This window comes from Penaeus monodon, chromosome 4 (genome assembly GCF_015228065.2).
Source record: "Penaeus monodon isolate SGIC_2016 chromosome 4, NSTDA_Pmon_1, whole genome shotgun sequence".
NCBI lineage: Eukaryota > Metazoa > Arthropoda > Malacostraca > Decapoda > Penaeidae > Penaeus > Penaeus monodon.
Window position 1 is genome coordinate 58,982,636 of NC_051389.1, and position 27,020 is coordinate 59,009,655.

General features: G+C 46.1%; 1 protein-coding gene across 1 annotated transcript; it reads left to right on the plus strand.

Moving 5' to 3' along the window:
- LOC119572394 lies at positions 1 to 26,137 on the plus strand. Its single transcript, XM_037919496.1, has 13 exons — positions 1 to 728; positions 18,460 to 18,560; positions 18,897 to 19,152; positions 19,452 to 19,620; positions 19,921 to 20,059; positions 20,359 to 20,562; positions 20,778 to 20,896; positions 21,031 to 21,098; positions 21,268 to 21,351; positions 21,692 to 21,856; positions 24,268 to 24,465; positions 24,735 to 24,884; positions 25,132 to 26,137. The coding sequence occupies exons 1-13, from the start codon at positions 686 to 688 to the stop codon at positions 25,239 to 25,241; spliced, it is 1,806 nt and encodes a 601-aa protein (XP_037775424.1). The 5' UTR covers positions 1 to 685; the 3' UTR covers positions 25,242 to 26,137.
- The last annotated feature ends 883 nt before the right edge of the window (positions 26,138 to 27,020 follow it).

A 27,020-nucleotide genomic window follows, 5' to 3' on the forward strand; every position in this document is an offset into this window, starting at 1 on the left:
CACACACACACACACACACACACACACACACACACACTGAAAAACGAACGTAAAGCATTTCAAAAAACACATTTAATCTCTCCTCTGGTTCGAACATCAACGCCCCGCCATTTACCTTAGAAATGGAAAAAAGTGAGAAAGTCCGTCGACCGAGATTCAAGAAGAGAGGAAATTGTTTCACTTCGAAAACCACCTCCCGTTTTTTTTTTTTTTAGACACGTTTGGTTTTATATTTCTCGAGTGTTCGAAGCGAAGTTAAAGTTTTATTGGATTTCTTTTTAATAAATACTCACAGCGGACGAGAGGAGGGAAAAAGGGAGTGGAGATGATGCATAAAAACAAAGTGATAAGACAAATTGATGAGCCTCGCGTATGCTGGTCAGGTAGGCAGCGGGGGAAACGGAGTCGGTAGTGGCTGTGGGTGGGTGGGCGACGCGGGACTCCAGACTCCGTTTCCCCCGGGGAGTACACGAGGTCCATTCATTCCAACCTTCCATTGAAAAATTCAGTAGACTGTCGGAGCTCTGACAGAGTGGATGTGCTGCTCTGCGCTCTCGACCAACATTTGACTTGGTGTTTTGAAGTGGTGTGTCTGTACACAGTGTATGTTTTTCTGTTGAACTGGGGTGTGTAAGCACACCAAGTGTACTTAGACTATCTACAAATCGTGAACAGACATTGGAAAATGTCTTTATTTTGGTTAATCTTCGCGCTATCGGCACATTCTGGTAAGTGTGATGTAAATTTTATTTTATTATCATGTAGTACATATTCGTGTAGTGTTCCTCTCGCTTACAAACAGTACTACGTGTTTTCGAACATCTTATTAATGGCATTTGTTGCGTGTTAAAGTGTACCCACGTATTGGCTGAGCGGCAATCTATCACAAGAAACTCGGCGAATCCGCATGAAAATTTCATCCAAATATTCAAATGCCCTTTTCCGTCAATACCACCATTCGTTATACGCGCGCTTTGTAATAGTGGCGATAATAAAAGCGTATTGCGTTACATCGATTTCTCGCTAAAATGTTTCTACGACGGCAATGCGCGCGACAATTAACAAGATTGAAAAAAAAAGATTATACCAGATGACCATAATACGATTTGTATTATACGTTCGGCCGACCCGGTTTAATGGGCGGAGGATAAAATCAGTGCAACGTTGCGAAGGACAGCTGTTGCAAGAGGGTAGTAGGAGGTGGGGGGGGAGAGGAGGGCAGGGCATGTCAGGCAACAGCAGGTAGACGGCGGCGCTGAAGTAGGTAGATAGCAGAAGGCGAGCGGGCGAAAGGTAGACGGAGATACCTGAACGAGGTATTCGAAGGTACGGGAGAGAGGAGGAGGTGAAGGAAAGGGAGAGAAGAAGAAGGAAGAGGGAGAGGAGGAGATGAAGGAAGGAGAGGGAAGACGGTAAGGGAAGGAAAAGGGGGGAGGAGGAGGTGAAGGAAAGAGAGGGAAGACGGAAAGGAAGAGAAGAAGGGAGAGGGGGAGGAGGAGAAGGGAAATGAAGAGAGGGATGAAGGAGGGGAGGGCATCTTGAAGGACAGGGTTAATCAGACAACTTACGCCTGGAGAGATTTCTGAGAATTTTTTTATCTCTATTTTTCTGGGCTTTTGTGAAATGTTGATAATTTTTTTTTACTCTCTCTCTTTCCATGCGTGCAAATATCAGAGTCAGCAAGAGTCGTTTCTAATGCATTTGTATTGATATGCCCTCGTTTCAAACTCCCATGTAATGATGTTATCTTCCGACTTGCCTACTTACGCTGTTTTGCGATTTCCAGGAGTACATTATAAAAAAAAAGCTGAATTTGCAACAGATAAATTTCCCAACATCAGGAAGCTATTAATACGCCCGCTGATACAGCGGTATTCACATACGAGGCCTTGTGAAACAATGCCAGAAATAATCCTTTGTCCTTCCACGCGGATCGTTCATAAAACAGACGCTTTGGTATCGACTTCGGGAGAGAGAGAGAGAGAGAGAGAGACACAGACAGACAGAGAGAGACAGAGACAGACAGACAGACAGACAGACAGACAGACAGACAGACAGACAGACAGACAGACAGACAGACAGACAGACAGTATTAGCGACAGTCAGTCATCATCGCAGAAAAGAGATGACACACACAAACCCGACAGCTGCTAAACCCAAAACAGACACACAGACGACGGACAGACAATCTTCGCGTGCGAGTGTGAAGAGGAGGGTGGGGGGAGGAGGAGGAAGAAGACAGCTGTCTGATAGCCTGGCTATCTTGTCTTGTTGCCGAGACGAAAAGAGAAGAGGGGCAGGGGCAGTGGTGGGTGTGAGGACCCACCTACCTGCCCGCCCGCCCGCCCACCTTCCCACCCACCCACCCACCCACCTACCTTCCTGTGACGCCCGTGTGATGTCTCTTTTTTATCGCCTTCTGACCGAGGCTAAGGATACGAATTCCATCACACTGCGGGTTTTTTTCTATTTTTTTAACTTCCTCTCTTTCTATCTTTTATCGACGGGAGAAATGCTTGTGTTTTTAAGTGTTATTTTCTTCTTGTTATCTTCGCGATATGTCCCCAGGGAATTTTAAATATTATAATGTGATAAAGAGATCTCCAAATCTTTTTTTTTTTTGTTCCTTTAAACTCAGCTCACTAATGCTCACCAAATGTCATAATATTAAAAGATTAGCGTCCTATCGATTATCGCTGCACGAATCACTCCCAATCACCCCCCGCCGCCCCCCTCTCCCCTCTTTAATCCCCAGTTAACGTACTTTTATTCACAGTAAACAACGAATCAATAATAAAAAAAATAGACAATGCGATCGCTTATCTACTCTCAAAACAACAATAAAATCCTCTTCTGCTTCCTCTGTTCTCTCTTTTGTCTTTTTCCGGCTTCGTTTATTCGGAAAAAAGGGGAGGAAGAGTACCGGATATTCGATGGTCTTCCTCTGGTCTGTCCGTTCGGATTACGTGGGTACTTCCCTTATATAGTAGGGACGGTGTTTGGATTCACGGTGTGTGGTGTGTGTGTGTGTGTGTGTGTGTGTGTGTGTGTGTGTGTGTGTGTGTGTGTGTGTGTGTGTGTGTGTGTGTGTGTTTTATCTTCTCTTTTCGCCTCTCTCTCTCTCTCTCTCTCTCTCTCTCTCTCTCTCTCTCTCTCTCTCTCTCTTCTCTCTTCTCTCCTCTCCTATCCCCCTTCCCTCCCTCTCTCCCTCTCTCCCTCTCTTCCTTATTTCAATCTATCATTCTCTATCTATCCTTCCCTCTCTCAACCCTTCCTCCTTCCACTTCCTGCCTCCCTATCCCTTCCTCCTCCCCTTCCTCGTTCGCTTCAGGTCACCCTGCGAGGTCGTTCGGGGTCAAGATAGAGCGATAACGTCCGAGATATTTCGCGGTGACGTCATTCCGATAAGCCTTTGGTCTGTTACGTTCCTGTTCCGGTCTGGGGGGAGGGGGGAGGGGGCTAGGGTGTCTGGCGTCGTGGGAAAGAGGGAACGAGAGATAAAGAGGGAAGAGGGAAGGACTGAGTAATTTGGAGTAATGGTGTGAAGGATAGGTGGAATGATTGGGATGGCGAAGAATAGTGTAATTGGAATAAGGAAGAATAAACGGAATGATTTGGGTGACGAAGGAGAAGACGAAATAGGATAACGAAGAAATGTAATTACGAATAAGAATTGGAACGATAAAAGCTAGAATAGCGAAGGATAAGGAAAGAAAATGCAATAAAAGAGAAAAAGATGAATTCAAGAAAATAAATCGGTTTTCCGGGAAATCTAGAATGACAGACAATAAGTCAACGAAATTTCTTATTATCAGGAACAAGACCGAACTATTTCCCTTCCTCCCCCCCCCCTCATTCCCCACCTTTCCTTCACCCCCCTTCACTGACCTCTACCCCTTCCTCAGCCCCCCCCCCTTCCTCCTTCACCTCGGGGGTCGATTAAGAACGTGCAGGGGGGGGGAGGGAGGGGGACACCCTTGACGGGTAATTTCTGTACCATCGTGGACAATTGGCTGAACAACAGACACAGAGAGAGATATACAGTAGACACCTCCCCCCCCCCTCCTTCTTTCTCTTCCTCTTCCTCTTCCTTTTCGTCTGTTTGTCACCTCTTCCCTTCTCCGTCCCCGTTTCCCCTTCCTTCCTGCCTGTCTCTCACGTTCCCTCCTCCCAATTTGTTTCCCCACCTCTCCTCGCCTTTCCCTTCCTCTTCCTTTATCGCTTGTTTCCCACCTCCCCTTCCCTTCGCCTCCCTTTCCCCTTCCTCTTTTGCCTCCCACCTCTCCTCCCCTCCCCTCCTCTTCATCTTCCCTCCCCCTTTTGCCTCCCAACCTCTCCTTCCCCTCCCTTCTTCCCCCTCCCTTACTCTTCCTCGCCTGTCTCCCCCTCCCCTTTCCCCTTCCCTCCCCTTCCCCCTCATAACACCCCCCCCCCGTACCCTAGTGCCCTATGGCGCACCGGAACAGCCTTCCCCGTCTCCGTTTTCGTGGTCTTTTTTTTTTTTAGTTTTACTGCATTGGTTATTTTTGATGTGTTGAGTTAGTTGGGATTTTTCTTCTTCTTCTTCTTCTTTTCCGATTTCGTGGGTTTATTTATGTAGTTTTGGGAGGGAGTGAGATTGATGTTCCTTGTAAAGGGGTCGGGGGGAGACTCGAAATCGCCCCGAGGCGCGATCGTTCTTTTGTTTACAGCCGGGACTTTCGGGCGGAACAGGGGGAGGGGGAGGGAGGGGGTGAAAGGGGAAGGGGGAAGTGGGGGAGGGAGGGGGTGAAAGGGGAAGGGGGAAGTGGGGGAGGGAGGGGGTGAAAGGGGAAGGGGGAAGTGGGGGAGGGAGGGGGTGAAAGGGGAAGGGGGAAGTGGGGGAGGGAGGGGGTGAAAGGGGGAGGGGGAGGGGAGATAGTGGGGGAGGGAAGGGGGGAGGTTTGATAAGGATTTGGAAGTAGGAAAAGGGTGAGAATTATCGATTTTTTTTTATAATGGTTTGGAATAGTTTATTTGTTTGTTGCTAAGTTTCTGTGTCAAGTTTTAATGGGAATATTTCGCGTTATATTTCGCTGTTCTAGTTAAGAATACATTGATATACACATTCGTCTTTCTAAACTCTTCATATACAACTTTTCTCTCTCTCTCTCTCTCTCTCTCTCTCTCTCTCTCTCTCTCTCTCTCTCTCTCTCTCTCTCTCTCTCTCCTCACCTCCTTTATTCCACCTCTTCCCTCACCTCCTCCTCCTACCGCTCGTCTGCGTGCGTGCGTGTGTGTGTATGTGTGTGTGTGTGTGTGTGTGTGTGTGTGTGTGTGTGTGTGTGTGTGTGTGTAACGCCAGTGGGACAGCCGCACCTGTGGGGTTTCTTGGCATTTCTGTTTTTTTTTTGGAGAGGCATCTTCAAAAAAAAAAGAGCTTTCTGCCTTATTTGGTTTTGTTTGGGACGTGGTTTGTGTTCGTTTGTTTGTTTGTTAGGGTTATTATTCTGGTCTTCCTTTCTTTCTGTCAGTGTGAGGGTATTATTATTATTGTTATTGTTATTGCAAGGGTATTGAGGGGAGAGAACCTTGATAAGGGGTTAAGGAAGGAAAGGGGAAAGAGTGTCTAAGGAGTTAAAATAAGGGGCAGGTAAAAAGTAGGGGAGGAGGGGGTGAGGGGAATGGGAGGGGAGAGGAGGGGGAAGGGGAGGGAGGGGAGATGAGGGGAAAGAGAGGGAAAGGGAATGGGAGAGAAAGGGGAGAGGAGGAGAAAGGGGGGGGAGAGCGAGGGGAGGGCAGGGGAGAGGAAAATAACCTACGTGCGGTACAGAGAATGATAAATAGGCCTATAGAATAACACATGGCTCCTGTAATCTCGACATCAATTTCTTTTTTTTCTTCCTTTTTCCTCCTCGTTGAAGTCGTGAGGTCGTCTTTACGACCTTATACTCGTGGTCGTTCCTCCCCCTTCCCCCCTTCCCCCCCTCCCACAACTTACTGTTAATCCAGACACATTATATAATTTGGATACGCACACGCAAAGGGGAGAGAGAGAGAGAGAGAGAGAGAAAGGGGTCGAGAGAGAGAGAGAGAGAGAAAGGGGTCGAGAGAGAGAGAGAGAGAGAGAGAGAGAAAGAAAGGGGTCGAGAGAGAGAGAGATTGTCATACGTTATCACTATTATTTTTATTCCATTTTCATATCCTTATGTATTGCTTTATTTATTTGTTTATTTTTGTCTTTATGCATCTCTTTTTTATATCGTTTGTCTCCTTTTGTTATTAATATTTCATCATCTTTACATATTATACTTTTTCTCTATTTTTCGTTATGTAATAAAAAAAAAAATCCCACCACGGACTCGCCTCAACGCAGCGTGAAACAAAAATAATAATAATTCTCAGTAGTAATTACACTTACTACGCAACAGCAAGTGAATGGCCAGGTGTCACGTGGGCCTCGTGTGTTTTGGCTTCGGGGGGCTTCGAAGCTTCGTCCACGTGGGTTACGAACCTTTTTTTCTTTCTTTTTTTGTTTGCTATTCTGAGTACAGTGTTTCTGGGATTTGTTTGGCCGGGGGGGAGTGTGTGTGTGTGTGTGTGTGTGTGTGTGTGTGTGTGTGTGTGTGTGTGTGTGTGTGTGTGTGTGTGTGTGTGTGTGTGTGTGTGTGTGTGTGTGTGTGACAGAGAGAGAGAGAGGAGAGAGAGAGAGAAACACAGAGAGAGAGAGAAACAGAGAAACAGAGAGAGAGAGAGAGAGTCAAGAGGAGAGAGAGAGAGAGAGAGAGAGAGAGAGAGTGTCAGACAGTCAGACAGACAGAGAAACAGAGAGAGAAAGAGAACGCTGAATGTATACAAACCATGTTTAACGCGTGTATTGATGTTAATGAGATATATCCCCCATACGTGCACGCACCCATCTGTATGTCAACGTATCTCCCTCCTCTGCCCTCGATTCCAGCCTGAGCAGATCCACCCACCGCCACGCCACGGCCTTGTGTGTCTTCGCTGGACGCCTCGGCTCCCGGTTGGCTCATGATTTCAATTTACGTTGCACGTTACCCGCATATCCATCAGGCGGGTGTGTTAGAAGCGACGTGTGTTATTCTTGAGACAGAAGCAGTGTATAGATGACCAATAAGCCACGGTCGGGTGTGGCTGGGTCGTCTCGTCTTCGATTTTCTGGTTGGTTTGGCTTTTTGTCTGTCTGTCTGTTTGTTTGTTTGTTTGTTTTTTTTCCTTTTTTTCGCTGTCTCTTTTTTTTTCTCTTTCTTTTTTTGTCCTGTCTTTCTCTTTCGTGTCTCTTCTCTTCTCTTCCTCCCTCCTCATGCCTTCGCCTCTATCCCTCCCTCTCCCCTTTTCTCCCCCTCCCTCACTCCTCCCTTACTCTCACCTCCCTCATTCCCTCCCCCCTCTCTTTCACTCCCTCCTTCACTCCCTCCCTCTCTCCTCCCCTTTCTCTCCCTTTCTTCTTTGTTCTATGTAAAATACGCCTGCGATACTTACGACTCAGTCCCCCAGTTATATGTGACAATTTCCCACTGTGAAACCGACATACGTTCACCCTTCACCTTTCTCTCTCTCTCTCTCTCTCTCTCTCTCTCTCTCTCTCTCTCTCTCTCACACATACACACACACACACAATCCAATACTGATACGTTATTTATTGGCCCATCTGCGTCGTGACTTCGTGACCAGTATTTGCATATTTCTATATAAGACTTCACACGACGTAGCGGTCTTCTCTTCTTGCACCTGTTCTTTGCCTTTTTCCCCTTTTATCACCTCTTTCCTTTCCTCTCTCTTCGCTCCTCAACTCTCCTCGTCCGTAATTCTGTTCTTCTTCCATTCGTTCTTCCCTTGAATTATTTTTTTTTTTCTTGTCTTCGCTTCTCCTTACTCCGTTCCTGTTTCTCTCCGTTTCGCCTCCTCTCCCTTCCCGATTTATTTTCCTTTCCTTCCCTTCTTCTTCCTTCCTCTCCTCCCTTCCCCACTTACCTTTCTCATACCGTTTTCTCCCTCCCCCCTCCCCCTCCCCCCACGAAAACCTCCCCTCCTTCGGACTAAAGATGTTTTTCCTCTTCCCACCCTCACCCCCACCCTCACCCTCACCCTCACCCCCCTCCCTCACCTTCACCCCCACCCTCACCCCCCGCCAACGTCTTGGCTCAGCCCTTCTTAGCTCAGCTGTTTAACACCTTATGCATATTCAAGTACAGTTTTGTAACCCCTTCCCACCCCTCTTCCTCTCCCCCTCCCCCCTCCCATCTCCCCACTCCCTTTCCCTCTCCCTCTCCCTCTCCCTCCCCCTCCCCCCCTTCGACCACCTCTGAAGGCTGTGACACATCGCTAGGGAGGGAGAAAGGGAGGGTAGGGAGGGAGGGGGAGGAGGGAGAAAGGGAGGGAGTGAAGGAGAGAGGGGGAGAAGGGAGAAATTAAGCGAAGGAGAGAGGGGGGAGGAGGGAGAGAGGGAGGGTAGGAAGCGACGGAGGGGTAGGAGGGCTCATGTAGGTGAGAGGGTAGGTGGGGGGGGGTAGGAGGGTTCATACAGGTGACAGGGTGGCGGGGAGGGGGGAGGAGGGTGTTGTTTGTAGCGGTACAGTCGTCGGCGAGCCTTTGTACGTGGCCGGGTACAGCACGGGTCGTGACGGAGTGTTCACGCGGTACAGGGGAACGAGAGATGAAGGGAGGGGGGGTGGAGGGGGTGGAGGGTTGTGAGAAGGGGGAGGGGGGGAGGTAAGGGTTGGGGAGGGTTGTGAGAAGGGGAAGGGGAAGGGAGGGAAGTGAGGGTTGGGGAGGGTTGTGAGAAGGGGAAGGGGAGGGGGGAGGGGTTATCAGAAGGAGGGGGGGGGGAGATAAGGGAGTTAAGTTATATGGTGTTATTGTTCGCGCAGTGGCCAGACTTCGGTTGAATTTTCATTTTCACTTCTTTTTTTGTCGTTTATTCCTCCTCTCTCTCTTTCTCTTCCCCCCATTCTCTCTCTCTCTCTCTCACTCTCTCTCCCTCCTTCCCTCTCCCTTTCCATAAATAACACCTTAACGGAGCCAAAAAATAAAACATTCTGTCATTATTCGTACAAAATGCAATGACAGACGACGCTGCATCATTGCCAACAAGTTTCCGTTATTGCAAATCGATGGTCGGTTTGCAATCGTCACCTTCATTGCGCTTGTTATCTGTTGTTGATTTCGCTGTTGCAGATGGCGAGATGCAACCTGGAGTCACGTTCGCTGATGAGATGATGAGTTGCATAGTTTGCAATTGCACTAGTAATATATTCTGAGTGGAATCGCCATATTGTGCTTGTAGATAAGTTTCGTTGAGAGAGAAATGTAGTAAATATTCGGTAGTTACTGTTGTTTATTTGTTTGTCTGTTTTTTTTCGGTTTTGTTTTTCTTTGTCCGTTATGCGTGCAATCAAGCAGGGAGAAAGGGTTCAAAAGTTGCAAGCAGAATTGTTGAGAGAAAAGAAATTTAAGATCCCGAACGTAATTTAAAACTCGTGAGGGAAGAGGAGAAGGAAGGGAAATAGAAAAGAAAAGAAAAAAATGAGAAAGGGTAGGTAGGTAAAAGGTAAAAGCAAAGGAGGTGGAAAGAAAAAAGGAGAGAGAAATGAAGGAAAAGAAGAGGAGAGGGAGAAGTATAAAGAAAAACACAGAAAGGCGGAGGAAAAGCGAAGGAGGGGGATAGAAAAAAAAAGAAAGAAGGAAAAGAGGAGTAGAGGAAGGGGAAATATAAAGAAACCGAAGAGGAAGGAAGGGAGGGGCGTAATATAAAAATTTCCAGATTGCCCTTGCACGCTGTCGACCTTAAGGACACATCAGACGACAGCCAAAAAATAAAGGCAAGACGACCCGAATAAGAAAAAAAAAGAAAAAAAGAAAAAAAAGAATATTTTAAGCCAGTTTCCCATCCTCCCTCGCATCGCCTCGGGCTCTCTGGGCGCTTAGTTTCCGAGACGCTTGCCGCCGCCACCAAAATTTATCTTCCATTTTCCATCTTTCCGCTCTTTCCAAACTTTCCATCGACTCTTAGCCCATCCCATGCCCGTCAATTTAGAACCTTTCGATCATCAAAGGAGGTTCCAGAAGAGAAGAGGAAAGGAGATAAGAGGGAAAAATAGTCCGGTTTTTGGGGAACTAGTGCACTCGCGGAGGGCATAGAGGGCGCTGGGTTCCCGGGGCGGCGGCCGAGGGGCTACGGAAGAACGGCGCTGGAGGCTACGAGCATAAAACTTTTTTTTTTTTTTTTTTGCGGGACGGGGGGTAGGGTTCGGGTTGCCAAATGCGGTGTGATGGATATGGGTGTTTTGTCAATTGTTTGGTGTCGAGGGATATTTAAACTTCAGATAGATTTTTTAAATTATTATCAATGTTTAAATGTTTGTTTGTCTGTTGGTAAATTTTTATAAAATGAGATCATGATTACGAATTCGTTCCTTCGTGGTATATTCGATGCCCGTCCGTGGTATACCCGCAGCGTAACCGTGGTATATTCGTTATATATCCGTGGCATATTCAGACGGACAGAGCTCATTCACATATCCGCAATTAGAAGCTCATTATCTCCTACTAAAAGTGCCCTCGCCTGCTCATATATTTTCTCCCTCCCTCTCTCCCTCCCTTCCAAGTTGAAATACTTAATATACATTTAATCAAGGCAGCGATAAGGTCTTTTTTTCCCCTCCCTTAAGTTCGCTCTAATAGAACCTTTAAAAACAGGAAGGTCACGCGGTCGAGGGGAGGGGGGAGGGGGGTCATAGAGAAAGGGGAGGAGGGGGGAGGAATGGGGAAAGGGGAGGAGGGGGAGGGAATGGGGAAAGGGGAGGAGGGGGGGGGGGGAGGGAGAAAGAAAGCGGGAAGGGGAGAGGGAAGGAGAAGGAGAATAAGAGGGGAACAAGGAAACGCAGAAGGAGAATGAGGACTTGAAATGAGGAATGGGGATGAAGGGGTGAGAGGAGAGAGGGGTGGGGAAGGGGATGGGGAGGGGGGTCATTATGAGTGCCACTGTGCCGCTTCTGTGACGTCACGTTCGAGTAGCGTACCTATCATTTCAAAATGCGGTGACGTCACGATAATTACCGTTTGTGGTCACTAATTAGCGGGCTCGCGTGCTGTACAGAGACGGTATTCTTTATTATTTTTCTCTCTTGTTCTGTGTCTCTCTTCTCTTCTCTTGTCTTCTCTTCTCTCTGTCTCTCTCTCTCTCTCTCTCTCTCTCTCTCTCTCTCTCTTCTCTCTCTCTCTCTCTCTCTGTTCTCTCTTCTCTCTCTCTCTCTCTCTATTATTCTCCCCTCCAGATTTTTCAAAATTAATGGACATAAGAGACCCTATACACTTAAAATAATTACACGTTTCGTAATTATCTTTAAGATTATAAAGACTACCAATTGCTCCCTCTCTTTATCCCCCCCTTCACCTCCATCACTCTCCCTCACTTCACCTCCCTCAATCTCCCTCACCCTTCACTCTTCATTGTCCCTCACCCTTACCCCTCCCTCACTCTCACTCACCCTTCCCTCCTCATTCTCCCTCACCCTTCACCTCCCTCATTCTCCCTCACCCTTCACCTCCCTCACTCTCCCTCACCTCCCTCCCTTATCGGTCCTCACCTTAACCTTCCCATCCCCCCCAACTCCTGGCTGTGATCCAGTTGAGGAGGGTAAAGGGGAGAAAGTTGTGATGGGGAAAAGTTGTGTGTGTGGGAGGGGGGGAGGAGGGAGGGGGGGATTTCGAGCGTCCGTGGCCAATATTCGTCCGTCCGTTCGTGATGGCCCGTCCGTGTTATTTCCGGTAAAATAACCTTGATGGGTTTGTCATCTTTGTGTCTGTTTGTATCTCTCTCTATCTACCTTTATCTTAATCTTTATCATAATCTCTTCTTTTCTCTTCTCTTCTCTTTGCTTCCCTTCGCTTTTCTTTTCTCTCTCTCTCTCTCTCTCTCTCTCTCTCTCTCTCTCTCTCTCTCTCTCTCTCTCTCTCTCTCTCTCCTCTCTCCTCTCTCCTCTCTCTCTCTCCTCTCTCTCTCTCTCCTCCTCTCTCTTCTCTCTCTCTCTCTCTCTTCTCTCTCTCTTCTCTCTCTCTCTCCTCTCTCTCCTCCTCTCCCCTCTATCTCTCTCCCCCTCCTCCCTCACGCGACCCATCAGTCGTGCTAAAACAATTTTAAAAACAATTGTTGACCTCGAGTTAAGCAGCGACTTTTAGAGAGCAGGAGAGAGAAAGAAAAAAACAATAAAAATGGAAACAACAAAATATGCAAAGACAAAAAAAAGTTTTGACTCTGACCCCGTCACGTCATCACAGTTTATTGGGGGCGGGGTGGGGGGGGGAGGAGTAGAGTAGGTGGGGGAGGGGAGGGGAAGGGGTTGGGGGATTTGAGGGAGAGGGGGGGATGGGAGGGGGATGATTCAGCATTTCTTTCTTGTTGTCACTTTCCTCCCCCTCTTCCCCTCCTCCCTCCTTTTCCACCGTCATATTCGGCCTCTTCTGCCTCTCGCTGTCATCACATTCCTGTCATGACACGAGTGGCACACCCGCCTATTGTCATGCTATGACATGAGGTAGCATACCGTGCCTCGGGTGTCACACCGTGCCATGACACAGACCGTCGACCTGTATAGAGCCTCCGTTTTCTTTGCTGTGGAATGGACCCTTAGCGAGGCCTATTAAAGAAAATGGGACGAGGTAATGTTATCAGATTTGCTTCGTATCAAAAGAAAAAGTATATTTTTTAGAAGAAAGTCTTTAATGCTGACACTTTATTTTATTTCCAACTTGTTAGAGGATGTTATTACAAGAGTAAACCGAAGGGTTATTTGTAAGATAATTCCAGTCATGACAAAGCATGCAATTGATTTTATGATTTTCATCATTCTCTCTCTCTCTCTCTCTCTCTCTCTCTCTCTCTCTCTCTCTCTCTCTCTCTCTCTCTCTCTCGCATTCCCTGCCTCCCTCTCTCCCTCCCCTTCTATCTATCTCTCAATCTTTATCTACCCGTATCTCTCTCTCCACTGAATATCAACAAGTCCATGTTGGTACTTCCGTTGTGTGTATGTTTGTGTGTGTATGTGTGTGTAGACTTCCGCTCTAAACATCCCGACATCACCGGAAATATGAATATAGGTGCCGTTCACAGTAATACTCCGATGGTGTGTGTGTGTGTGAGAAAGAGAGAGAAAGACAGACAGACAGACAGACAGACAACGAGATATAGAGACAACGATTAAAAAAAAAAAAAAAAGCGTTCTCGAGAAAACGTTCCCGAAACGTTTGTGGTCCGCTCCCAGGTCCCTTCCCCTTCCTGTATCTGCGGCGCCAAGGTCCTCGACGCTTAGCACCGAGATGGCCGCGCGCACCTGTTGGTCTACCTTCACGCACGCTGCGCCCTTCGGAAGACACGCCCACAAACTGCTACGCTGCTCGCTCTACACCATATTCTGTCACTATATTCACTGTCTACTGTACTCTTGTCACTTCATTTGTTGTGTGCTGTGTTAGGTCACTATGCTCGCTTTGTACTGTACACTGGTGTCACTGTCTTCGCTATCCACTGTGCTTTGTCACTGTATTCACTATCCATTGTATTCTGCTTTCACTGTAGATGTCATTAACTCATTATACTCACCATGCACTATGATACAACCATAAGTTTATGCTATAGTTATGGGTATGCACCATCCTCTCCATGTACTATGCTTTAATGTCATCATAATCACAACTCACAAAATCAGTTTAGGCCTACACACATTCCCTACCCTTTTCAAATCTTCATAAAAAAAATCATACAGACATATTTATGCTTCTTTACTGATGAGTTTTTACAAATGGTTGTCGAGCGGGCATGTCAGCTTTCTGAAATGAGGCTTCGAATTGCCGAATGAAACTAGGAAACCTGTGTGAAGTGATCGCTTTTTCTCCTCATCAGCTGTCATTTTGTGTCATAACAGTCATATATTTCTCTCTCTCTCTCTATCTATCTATGTCTGTTTATCTCTCGCTCTCTCTCTCTCTCTCTATCTATCTATGTCTCTCTCTCTCTCTCTCTCTCTCTCTCTCTCTCTCTCTCTCTCTATCTATCTCTCTCTATCCTCTCCTCTCTGTAGTTTTAAATGTTTTTGTTTTTGTTTTTCTTTTATTATCTGTAATTTATTTTTCGTGTTTATAGCTTGACAATAGAGAAAAAAGTTCAAAACGAACGAACGAGTGAACAATCAAGGGATTCGAACTCGGGGATTCATTTCGGGATGGGTCGAATCTCCCTTTTTTTATATATATTTTTTTATTCGGTCATTTGTCTCTTTTCGGTTTCCCTTATGAATAGCGATCTCATTCCCGGGGACTCGCGCACAAAGCCGTCGTGAGCAGCACCATACAAGCGTGCAGGACTAGACCGTCACCATCACCTGCTTATCCTGTGTTATTACAGCACCATCGTGCCAGCGTGACCGATTGCGCGCCATTTGATCTAAGTTTGTCTTTCTTCCTCTTTGTGCATTTTAAGAGAAGTGTCTTTTAGTTTTTTATATGTAGCTGATATAGATAATGATTCCGGGGTAAATGGTGATTAGAATCAGTGTATTTCGTATCTAAATGTGAATATATGTACGAGCTTGGACGGGCCGAAGCTCGGGCCGAGGGAACGCAATCGAAGGAAGCGCGGGCGTGGTGCCATATCCCTGTTACGGCGGCCGCGTCCGTATCCTGTGCGCATGACACTAATCTGCGGCATGGGAAGAGGTTCCCTTTTTGGGGTTGGTGGCCGTGTGTTCGAACAGTTTTTTTTTTTTTTTTTTTTTTTTTTTTTTTTTTTTTTTTGATGATTAACTTGATCTAAAAATTAAAAAATAACTTTTTTTTAAATAACAGTAATACTATTTTTTCTTATTCTTATGATTAACTTGATCTAAAAATAAAAAATAAAAATCCTAACCACTTTTTTTTTTAATAACAGCAATATATTTTTTTTTTCTTATTCTCTCAACCGACCACGAGGAGAAACAAAAGGCGCGCGAAATCACGTTATTTTCGCCGCGACGTCGAAAACTCGGGGGAACGTTGCGGTTTTCAGAAACAGTCGACATTTACCGATCTCTCCGTCGTCCATAATTAACGAAACATCGACTCCGATTTCCGAGAAGACGGTGCCGGGGGGGGGGGGGGGGGTGATGGAGGAGGAGGAGGTAGAGGGGGTCACGCTTCCCCTCCCTCTCCCTCCCTCCTTCCTCCATCTCCCTCCCTCCCTCCCTGTCCCTCCTCCATCTCTCCCTCCTTCCCTCCCTCCTTCCTCCATCTCCCTCCCTCCCTCCCTCCATCTCTCCCTCACTGTCCCTCCATCTCACCTTCCCTTCTTCCTTCCCTCCCTCCCCCCCTCCCCTCCCCTCCCCCCTCGCCACCGGAACAGATAAGTCTAAGCTTTTTTTTTTTTTTTTTTTTGTCCATCATATCGCGTCCGTGGGCGTGCGTGTGGGCGTGGGCGTTCCGTATGGGCGTATGGTCACACGGTGGCAGTAGAACGACGGCGAATTTTCTAGAAGGAAATCTGTGCGTTGCGTGTTTATACCCATGAACATTTAAAAAGAAAAACACGTCACATTTTTTTTAATATTCTTATGTTTAAACACGGAAAATCATGATGTGTTAAGACTTCCTACTTTTTTTAATTTTTAAAAGCACAATTCTTCTCTCTCTCTCTCTCTCTCTCTCTCTCTCTCTCTCTCTCTCTCTCTCTCTTCTCTCTCTCTCTCTTGCCCTCCCCCTCTCTCTCTCTCTCTCTCTCTCTCTCTCTCCTTTCTTCTTCCTCTCCCTCTTCTCTCTCTCCTCTCCCTCTCCTCTCCTCTCTCCCTCCTTCTCTCTCTCTCTCTCTCTCTCTCTCTCTCTCTCTCCTCTCCTCTCCTCCTCTCTCTCTCTCTCTCTCTCTCCATCTCCCTCCTCCCTCCCCTCCCTCCCTCCCCCCTCCCCCCTGAAACATACATATACATACAACACACATACACTTGTTACCTGATAAGCTGTATGCACAGGCCAAGTGCTCAATATTTGCCTGCGATAAGAGGGATTTAACCGTAGGGGGGGAGGGGGGAGGGAGGGATTGTGGTCTGTACTTTCTTTTTTTCCTCATCACACTCACCACGGTCATCACACTCGCTCGTCTTATTACACCGTGGTCATTACACTTTTTTTTCCTACATCACGCTCACCACACTCCTCACTCACTCATCACACTCATCACTCATTCATAACACTCGCTACACTCATCACTCACTCATCGCACTCATCACTCACTACACTCCTCACACATTCATCACACTCACTACACTTACCACACTCCTCACTCATTCATCACACACACACTCATCACACATTCACACTCACTTTTCACCGCGCGCATCGCAGTCACCACTCTCATCACTCACAAGGCCGCTTGACTCGATCTTCATTATGTATTTAATTCGGAGCGTCTCTGTTGCACATTCCTCATCACCAGCTGCGGCATCATCACCTTAGGGACGCATCTCTTCATCTCGCATCACTCTTATTGCGTTTTTATTTGCATTGTTGAGGGAGTCTTTTTGTGTGAGATTGGGGGGGGGGTCTTTCTTTGTTGTTATTGTTCTTTATTTTGTTTTTTTCTCTTTAGTTTTTTTTTCTGTTTTGTTTTTTTCTGTTTTTGTTTCACTTCTTTCCTTCCTCTTGGTTTTTTCTCCTTTCTGTCTTGTTTCCTCATTTCGTTCTTGCTTGCTTATTTTCCTTCTCCTTCGTCCCTTCCTCTTCCATTGTCTTTTCTCTTTCGTTCTCTCCTGTTCCTCCTCTCTCTTCCTTCCTTCTTCCTGTCTTCCTTCTTCCTCTCATTCCCCATTTTCTCTTCTTACCTCTTCCGTATTTCCTCCATCTTCCTCCCTCTTTCTCCTCCCTTTCTCCTCTTCCTCCCTCTTTCTCTTCCCTCGTCCCCTCCCCCTTTCCTCTTCCTCCTTCCTCCCCTCTCCTCTTTCTCAACCCCTCCCCCTCCTTCTTTCCTCTTCCTCACCCCCTCCTCTTCCTCTTCCTCACCCCCTCCTCTTCCTCTCCTCTTATTTCCCTCCCCCCTCCCCTTCTCCTTTTCCTCCCCCCTCCCTTCCCCCTTCCTCCCCCCTCCCTTCCCCCTTCCTCTTCGACTGGCGACTTCCCTGCGGATGTCACTGCGCCAACACTGATACATATATCCTGCCCCAGGTGCCGATCTGTGGACACCTGCAGGGAGGGGAAGGGGGAGGGAGGGAGGGGGAGATGGACGAGAGAGAGAGGGGGGGATTGAGGAGGGAGGGAGGGGGTGATTGAGGAGGGAGGGAGGGGGAGATGGATGAGGGAGGGAGGGGAAGATGGAGGAGGGAAAGGGGGTATAGAGGAAGGGGGTGGAAGGGAGGGGGGACATAGAGAAAGGGGTAGGAGAGGGGGTGGAGAGGGAACGAGGGAGGGAGGAGAGAGAGAGGGAGGGTGGTTGTGTAAAGTAGGAGGAGAGGGGGAGGGAGGAGGGAGGGGGTGGTTGTGTAAAGTGGGAGGAGAGAGAGAAAGAGAGGAGGAGGGGGGAGAGGGGGAGGGGGAGGGGGTATTGTGTGCGAGGCGTAGGCGTGGGCGGACTGAGAACTGATAATGTAATGAAATACCAAGGCTAATGTGCAGGTGGGCAGGGACAGACTGGCCATGTGTGCGTGTGTGTGTGTGTGTGTGTGTGTGTGTGTGTGTGTGTGTGTGTGTGTGTGTGTGTGTGTGTGTGTGTGTGCGCGCGTGTGTGTGTGTGAGAGAGATAGACAGACAGACAGACAGACAAGACAAGACAAACAAGCAGAAACAGAAAAAAAAACTAACAAAGAACCAAAACATTGACATAAAAATAACATAAAACATAAAAAATTTGCTCCAATCAGAACTACACAAAACCCAAGATTGTTATTAGCTGTCTGCGTCTGTCTGTGTGAGCGTGCGTCTACGTGTGTGTGTGTGTTTGTGTGTGTGTGTGTGTGTGTGTGTGTGTGTGTGCGTCTTCCCTAATCACCCACGGCGGCGACGGGGGACCACCACAGCCAGCGTGGTCGCCCGCACTCACACGCGGCCAAATTACAGGTGCTGAGGACCATTACCGTCGCCTAGCTCTCTTGGCCGTTCTGCATAACGTCTTCCTGTTTACGCTCCTTTCGAGGTGTTTCCCAGGCCTTTTGTCTGTCTGTCTGTCTGTCGCCTCGTCCCCTCCCGTTGCGGATTTTTCTCACACTCTCTGCCTTTGTCCCCTTTTTCCTTAATTGGTCTCTCTCTCTCTCTCTCTCTCTCTCTCTCTCTCTCTCTCTCTCTCTCTCTCTCTCTCTCTCTCTCTCTCTCTCTCTCTCTCTCTCTCTCTCTCTCTCTCTCTCTCGTTTCAATTACGTGTTATTTTCCCTATATTAATTTTCGGATTTTGTCCATCTGCATGACTGATATACGTATTTTTAAAAATCAGATTTGACTAATTTGAATCCTTTCCTTTCGTTACAGTGTTCGGTGTGTGTTATTTCCCCGTCGAATACCAGGGGATTTTCGCCACACAGTCCAGTATCTCCAGCATCTCGGGGGGATCTGTGCATCAGTACTCTCAGGTAAGTTCATTTTACGTCTTTTTTTTGAGATATTGCACTTATGGGAAAATCCATAAACGGGAGAGATTCATTTGTGGACTTGTGTAGAGGGATTACATCTCCGAGAATGGAAAATTTGTATCTTTTTAAATTTGTATTTATGTAAGGGTTAAGTCTCGGGAGAATGGAGAATTGTATATTGTAGGGAGTAGATAGATAGTAAAAAATAATAATAATAATAAATCTAAACATCAATATTATTAGGAAATTTTAGGCTTACGACCCTCCCCCCTCCCCCTCCTAGCGTTATAATCCTCGTAATAATCTCTCTTCCTCCTCCTCCTCCTCCTCCTCCAGGTGACCATCCTCCCCGACGCCATCCCGGTATGGGGCGTCTGCCACAAGAAGTTCGACAACAACGTCATCCTCCGGGATCCCACAGGAGGCGAGGACTGCTTCAGGTGCTTCCACGTGTCCCTGCACTCGGGAAACGTGATCCAGGTGTACACGGAAGGGCTCAATAAGTGCCACTCGTCGGAGGAGGCGGTGCTGCAGACCTGCCCCTCGATCCATGACATCAAGACCAAGCGAGCCAGGGAGATCATGCTCTACAGTGAGTTTGTTTTTGTTTTTGTCTTTCTTTGGTTTATCTCTTTTTTCTCTTTCTCGCTTTCTCTCGCTTTCTCGCTCTTTCTCTCTCTCTCGCTCTCTCTCTCTCTCTCTCTCTCTCTCTCTCTCTCTCTCTCTCTCTCTCTCTCTCTCTCTCTCTCTCTCTCTCTCTCTCTCTCTCTCTCAATGTTATCTTAACGACCTTCTACTTGAAGTGACAACAGAGAATAAATGAATAAACTGATTAATTAATCAAATGGCCGCCAAACTCATCCCTCCCTTCGCCTCTCTCTCCCTTCGCAGAATCCCGCAGCTTCACCCAGGACGGGCTCATCGACCGCGTCTTCTGCCCGATCAACGGCCGCTATCGCTTCACCTACGACGTTAATGATGGCACTGAGTCGACCGTCGAGTGCCCTGAGCCTTCCTCCGAGCTCTCGAACTGCCCTAAGGGGTCGCAGTTGCAGCTCAGGTGAGGGGAAACCAGATTTTTTTCTCCCCTTTCTGTTCGCTTCTCTCTGTTTTATGAAGTTTTCTGGTGAGGGAAACGAGCCTTTTTTTGTTCTCTTCTCTTTGTTATTTTAAGAAATGTTCTGGTGGGGGATACGAGCTTATTATTTTTTAAAGTATTTTAAGTAGCATGCTGATCTATTGGTATATTTAGTGCACCTCATGTTTTTTCTGTCCTTTATCATGAATTATTATAGGCACGTGTTTTACACTTTTTCTCCTTTTCTCCCATTCGTAATTATATTTTCTCTCCTTCGTATAGATTCCGGCGCTGTTCCTTCGGCGAGCTGGACATGGGCCTTCGGTGCCTCGGGGACTGGGAGGGCCACGACGGGCAGAAATACCTGGCACTCTGGGACCCTGAAGTGACCACGGACCACCAGCCTCGGTACCGCTGCGCTGTAAGTAATCGGGAGATGAATGATGCTAGAGATAAACGCAGATAAATTTCGGCAGTGTTTGTACAGAGCATTTGAACGTGAAGGAAGTTGAATGAATGAAATCGCGTCGTGACGTTTTGATTTCTTTTTTTCTTCTTTTTTTCGTTGTTTTGTTTCGTATTGTGGCTGCTTCCTTTTGAAGATGAATGAATGAATAGATAAGTTGGTAAATGGCATAAAAAAACGTATAGAAAATCGGAGTTAAGAGCGAGAGAGAGAAAACGAGGATATTGAATCAAGGCTCGACCGTCCTCCCGCAGATGTACTCGGTGGAGGAAACGACGGGGAGGGTGTTTCTGAGCTTCAGCATCGACGCCACCTGCACCAACCACCTGCACAGCCCCTGGGACGGATACGAGTCCATGGTCCTCACGCCTGTCACCCCGCCCACGCCGCCCGCTGTCGTCCAGACCACCGCCTGCGCCTTCCCCGAGTGGGCGCATGGGTCGTGGCAGCATTTGCAGGTAAGGGAGAAGGGGGCGGACACACACACACACACACACACACACACACACACACACACACACACACACACACACACACACACACACCCACACACACACGTCTATATATTTATACATACAAAAAAAAAACACCCTACAAATAATATTCCAAATAACCTTACGTGATTCCCTCCACACATTTCAAACACCCTTTTTTTCCACATTTCTTCCACCAGATCGACTCGAATGAACTCTGGCTTCAGGACGCGGGAACAGACAAGAAATACCGGACGCTTTGCCTGTCTCAGCACGCCCCGCACGGCGAACGCTACGCCCTCTATTCTCAGACGCAGTGGTACGCGCTTTTGGAGAACTTATTGTCGAGTTGTTTCATTTATTGTTATCGTTTTTTTTTGTGTGTTGTATTTATGTTTTTTTATTTATTCATTTTTCAAGTTTATTAATGTAACGTGTTCCTTTTTTTTGTAGTGGGGAGGAAGAGTTTACCTGTATCTGGATCAAGAAGAGAGCTGTCAACGTCATCGAATACCAAATGGGTACGTTTTTCGATGCGATCCAATACCCTATGGATGATACCCAATACTACCCCTGATATACCCTATAATCCCAGTACATAGTACATTTGTGATCCTTGAAATCTTAACAAAACTCACGGATTTTTGAAAATTAGAAGTATATCATTTTTTTTTTTTTCTTTTTTTACAGCCTCTTACCCGAGTGACAAGTACAACGTCTCAAGAATCTGCTCAGACGATATGTTTCGTGGACAGGAGTGGATCACGCAAGGACGTAAGTCAATAAAAGATTAATAAACAAATGATAGAGAGAGAGTATTAAGTAAATAGGGAATTGAATAATGGGACACACGCAGACATAATCTTCAAAATACGTTTCGCACAGTAAAAGGACCTTGGAAATAATCCTTCAGCCATTATTAATAAGACAAAATAATAATCTTTCCGCTAAAACAAACAAATAAAAAACAATAAAATAAAATAAAACATAAATATAACAGGATAAAAAAAAATAGAACTACGAAACAAAACTAAAAGACCAATAAAAAAAAATTAGATGAAAATACAACCAATACCAATGACACACCTTTCCCTTTTTTTCTCCTTCTTCTTAGGCCTCGACCCCGAAAACCACGCCGGGTGTCCAATCACGGGCGAGTACACGGGCGTGATTCCCGACGCCAAGGAGCTGTGCGCCCGCCTCGCGTCCGACTGCAGGGACCCCCAGCACATGTTCTATACTGTGTCCTCCTGCTTCAACTCCACTGAGGTCTATGAGGGTGAGTGTTGCTTGTGGTGTGTGTGGGTGTGGGTGTGGGTGAGAGAGAGAAGAGAGAGAGAGAGAGAGAGAGAGAGAGAGAGAGAGAGAGAGAGAGAGAGAGAGAGAGAGAGAGAGAGAGAGAGAGAAAGAGAGAGAGAGAAGGAGAGAAAGAGAGAGAGTGCAGTAATACTTCAGTGCATGGCCATTATTGCTAAGAGGTGACGGGATGTACTAACGTTAAATATAATGTACCTGTCGGTTTCCATATTCGGCATTAAGGAATAGATTTGGTAGTCTGTTATTCTCTCCTCGGAACTGTTCCTCAGCCTCTTCGTATTATTGTAACATCACTAATCAGACTAATTGCATGGCAGTCTTGGTTAATCTTGCAAACTAACTTTGAAGGAAGCGTTCAAATCCCAATGACTTTAAGAAGCGGCCGCCAGTAAGAGGAAGGCAAAATCCTCGCGCGAATCCTCAAGTAAAAGTGTTGCCTCCGGAACACAGATGCAGGCGGCGAGGCCCTGTCCCGCCGGCGCCGCCGCGCTGCCTACAGCGTGTCCGACCCTCGGGCTCTCCTGGGGCGCGGCCGCTCCGCCCGCCACGCCGCCCGCCACGGCTCCAGGCGGCAGCCGTCGTGGGCGCACCGGCGCACGAGCGCGCTGGGCGGCTGGGGCGGCGACGAGTACACGACGCTGGGCGCGCAGAGCATGCCGCGCCACCGCCACCGCCAGACCCCGCAGGTTTACGTGTTTCCGGACGAGCCCGAACCCCCCGCGGCGGCGCAGGGGGAGGCGCAGGCGGAGGCGCAGGCGGAGGCGCAGGCGGGGGTGCAGGCGGAGGCGGGCCCTCAGGCCCAGGGGTTGCAGGCGGAGGAGGAAGAGGAGACGGATGAGAAGGAGGATCGGAGGGAGGCGCCGGCGGAACCGCAGCCGAGGGCGAGGGGCGCGGCCCCCACGACCACCCGCCTCCCGTACCCCGACGAGCGCCCCTTCTACTTCCGCCACGACCCGCAGGAGGAGTCGCAGTGGGAGCACCTGCGGGGATTAGGTCCTGTCACCATTGAAGGTCAGAGTCCCGCGCAGGAGGACGCGAACTGGTCTTGGCACCCGCACCCTCGAGGCACGCGCGCCGCCCTCACACCCCACCCCCGGAGAAACCACACTGGCGTAGCTCCACAGACGGCACCGTAACCCTTACGCACTGTACTTCTTTGTCGCACCTGTGTCAGTACACGACGCTTACCCACGCCCCACAGCTGGCTCCCCCCTACCCCCCTACGCCCTCCCCACGCCCACACCCCCGCCCATGTACTCTTCCCTCATCCCCCTCCCCCCTTCCTTCCTTCCTTCCATCCTCCATATTCCATCAATCTTCGCTCCTCTCCTTCTCTCCCTCATCCCTTCCTTCCTTCCCACCATATCCCATCATTTTTCCCTCCCTCCTTCCCTCCTCCCCCCCCCCCCCACCAACATGGAAATGTGGTTGGTTGGCCATATGAGAAAATTTCCTCGTAATGACCGTAGTAGGCTAATTAGCTAATTACGCACCCGCCAAAGCACCGTAATAATCGCTTTGCACTTTTTTTTTTTTTTTTTTACATCTTTTTACCCTTTTTTTTGTTTTAACGGGATTACACTCCCCCCCCCCCCTCCCACTAACTCCACCCATAGTTAAGATGTTGCATGAAATTGTGTATTTAATTTGCAATCCAAATTCTATTATTTATTTATTTTTTTATTATCATTATTTATTTTTCTGTGTAGGTTTTAACTCTATGATAAAAAAAAAATAATTGCATGGAGAGGCATGTGTTTTTCTACATCTGGCTAAGTACCATTTTATTTTATTTTTCTTAAATTGCTTTCCGCTTTCCTCTACGTAGATATTTCATTTATTTTCTCTCTTCGTTAACATATTTTCGTTGTGGTATTTGTAGTTGGAATGGGAAATGGTATTTATAAACATTTATCAACACTCGAACCTGGTTTGAAAATGCATGTTTTATCGAAAATAATTCTAACAAATGTAAAATAGACAGTATTAACAACAATGAGTGATATCGATAATAATAATTAGTGTTTTATAGAGATGTTAATTATAATATATATTGTGATATCAGTAACAATAATCGAAAAGAAATATTCACAACCACAATAAGAATAAAAGTTAATTCAATCATAACTCACATCTAAGTGACCAATTTTGAACTGTATTTAATCAATTGTTTTTTATATATCTTTACACTATAGATTTTTCAAGCGCCTTTTTCTTTTCTTTTCTTTCTTGTTATATATACTTTCTATTTTATTTTTCATCCTTCTACTTTTTCTTGTCTTTTATTTTTTTTTTCTTCTTTTATATATACTTTCTACTTTTCTTATTCTTTTTTTTCTCACGGTACAAACGTTCTCTTCCCGTTTTCTATAGAGCGCGACTACCGATGCCTTGGCCAGTGGTCGGAGGGGGGTGTCATGTATACCTTCACACACCGTCGAGATGTCAACATTTACGAGTGTTTTGCGGGCGTGGTTGTCAGCAGCAACGAGATCTTCATCATTGAGGCTGGTACGAGTTGCCAGCGTGGTCTGCAGCCATTAGCGTATGGCATGAAGCTCGTCAGACAAGGTGAGTTGAGAAATCTTTTGACTGGGTTTTGGTAGAAGAGTGTTAGGTGTTGTGAGATTATTAAGTTCGTCTCGGTGGGTTAGCTCTTGTGGTTTTGTGATTCTTTAAGTTTCTTTAAGATTCTTTAGAGTTAAGAGGGACCGTTAATAGAATAATCGATTTTTTCCCCCCAAAAAAATAATTCGTACATTTATCGATATGTTTTTTTTCACCTTCGTTGATAATCATCTTCACCTGTTTTTTTTTTTTTCTTCTTCTTCTTCCTCCAGCCACGTGTAGCGAGATCGAGGCCCGGGAATCCACGCCCCCGCCCCACCCCCCCTCCTCCTCCATACCCCCCTGGTGGCCTCCGACGACGAAGAATCCTTGGATCAAGAAGGCTTCCACCACCACGGAAACCCCCACCTGGAACAACGAGAGTAAGTGGCTTCTTTTTTCTTCTTTGCTTTTTGCATGGGGGGGGGGGGGGTTATGGTAGTTGAAAAATGTAGAAAAAAAATATATGTGTATCTTCTTGTTTTTTTTTTTTTCTTTTTCTTCTCTTTCTTCCTTCTCTTCCTCCTCTTTTGTATATATTTTTGTTTATATTTATACATATATACTTACCTCTTAGAAATACGTATTACAATATCTAACCTTTTTTTTTTTCTTTTTTTTCCCCAACAGTTCCCAGAGCCGCACACTCGGGCAGTTCGAGAACGACCCCCACGGCCTCCTTCAGGTGGCTGACGACGGCGGCGACGACCCTCTTGCTATTGCTCTCGTCGTCTCTGTGATGCGAACGACTTTTGGCAAGGGTCGTCCGTGTTTTTCTCTTTTCTTTTCTTTCTTTGTTTGACATCGTTCGCTTTTTTTTTTCTTTTCTTTTGACATCGGTCGCTTTTTCCATCTTTTTTGACATCGGTCGCTTTTTTCCTTTTATTTTGACATCGGTCGCTTTTTCCTTCCTTCTTTTTTTATTATGTCGTTTCTTCTTTGAAGTCGTTTTCGTGTCGTGTTCGTGTGGTGTGTTCGTGTGCTCGTAGAGACAACTTCTCTGTCGTTGTGATCAACCAGTGATACGTTTACAGTGTACTTTTTTTTTTTTTTTTTCATCTGTTCATCCATTCATCCATCGCGTTGTCATGTATCCACTTTTTATCCGTGTAATCAAAAAGAAAAAAAAAATTGAACCTTTTGTATACCGTGGAAGTATTGTCAATCAGTATTGTGTTTTTTCTCTCAGTTACTATATTTTTTTTCTGTATTTTCTTCTTGTTCTTTTGCTTATTACTTTTTCTTATCGAGGCTTACAACGAAAGATGCTGAGGTTGATGTGAAGCCGCTGTGAGTTTATATTCTGATTTGCTCCTATTGCTTCTAGTCAAATCTATTATTATTATTATTATTTTCATTTAAAAAAAGGTTTAGTGGGCTCTGATCCGCATCTGCCTATCACCACCATCGTCATTTTTAATCATTGCATCAAAATCATTATCTTTAGCTTCATCTTCGTCATCCTTATAGTCATCGCCATTAAAAATCGTTCTAAAATCATCATTTTAATCACCCTATTAATCATCCAGATCATAATCAAATCTACAATGTCATTCAGTAAACAAAAAGACATTTTTATGCTTTCTAGCAAAAAGAGAGAAAGAGAGAGAGAGAGAGAGAAATAAAGAGAAATAAATCACGATAATCGGCATAACTGATTCCACCATTCGTAAAATTCATTATGAAAAATGGATTTTTAAAATGATCTCAAAAATAGCCTCCTTTAAGTAGGCCGTTAGTTTAAGGTCCTTCTTTGTAAGAGCTTTGTGCGTGTGTGCGTGTGCGTGCGTTCGCGTAAGCTGTCTCTCGCTTTGCTTTCTGGCCTGTAATAGGAAATATTGCCTGTGCAGCTTTATCTGGCAACACTGTCCGCGGAGGAACAAAATGCTGTTATGATGGAAAGCATTTTGTTATTATTATTATTATTGTTATTATTATTATCATCATCACTTTGTCTCCTTTGTTCTACTTTTGTTAGAAGTTAAAAGAAAACGGTGCTGCTTTTGTAAAAGTTTTCACCGCGCAGATGTTAGGAAGCCAATTGCTGTGTCAAGGTTAATGAGAGTCATGTCATGTCATGTTTTTTTTTAATTTTAACGGAGGTGCAGTTTTAAGAAAGAACATGATTGTCATTAAGATAATTGGAAACAAATGGAAAATTTCGTAATTTTTGAAAATATTTTTCATACACGTTAATGGATATAGTTGTCAGTTATTGAATTATCGTTGGTATTGTCATTATTATTGTTATTATTATTATTATTGTATTATCATTATTGTTACTGTTTAGTTTTGTGTCATTAGAAATATTTTTTTTTATATAGGCAAGACATAACAAGTGTTTTGTGCTCCGCGTGTCAAGCATATTACTAACCTAGGTAATCAATCTCTAGTCATTGTCAATTGTACATTTGTGAAGAAAGTTAATTACGGAAAAAATCATGTAAATACATCACAGTATATTGTACATATACGATAGTTGTTATTGATGTAAATAACACCAGAACACCAGTATTACT

Bases quoted from the DNA above. Each gene is read 5' to 3' on its own strand.
- LOC119572394 (XM_037919496.1), top strand. From the start codon at position 686: ATGTCTTTATTTTGGTTAATCTTCGCGCTATCGGCACATTCTG. The intron at 18,561-18,896 runs GTAAGTTCATTT...CTCCTCCTCCAG, and splicing joins CTGTGCATCAGTACTCTCAG to GTGACCATCCTCCCCGACGC. The intron at 21,857-24,267 runs GTGAGTGTTGCT...CGTTTTCTATAG, and splicing joins CTCCACTGAGGTCTATGAGG to AGCGCGACTACCGATGCCTT.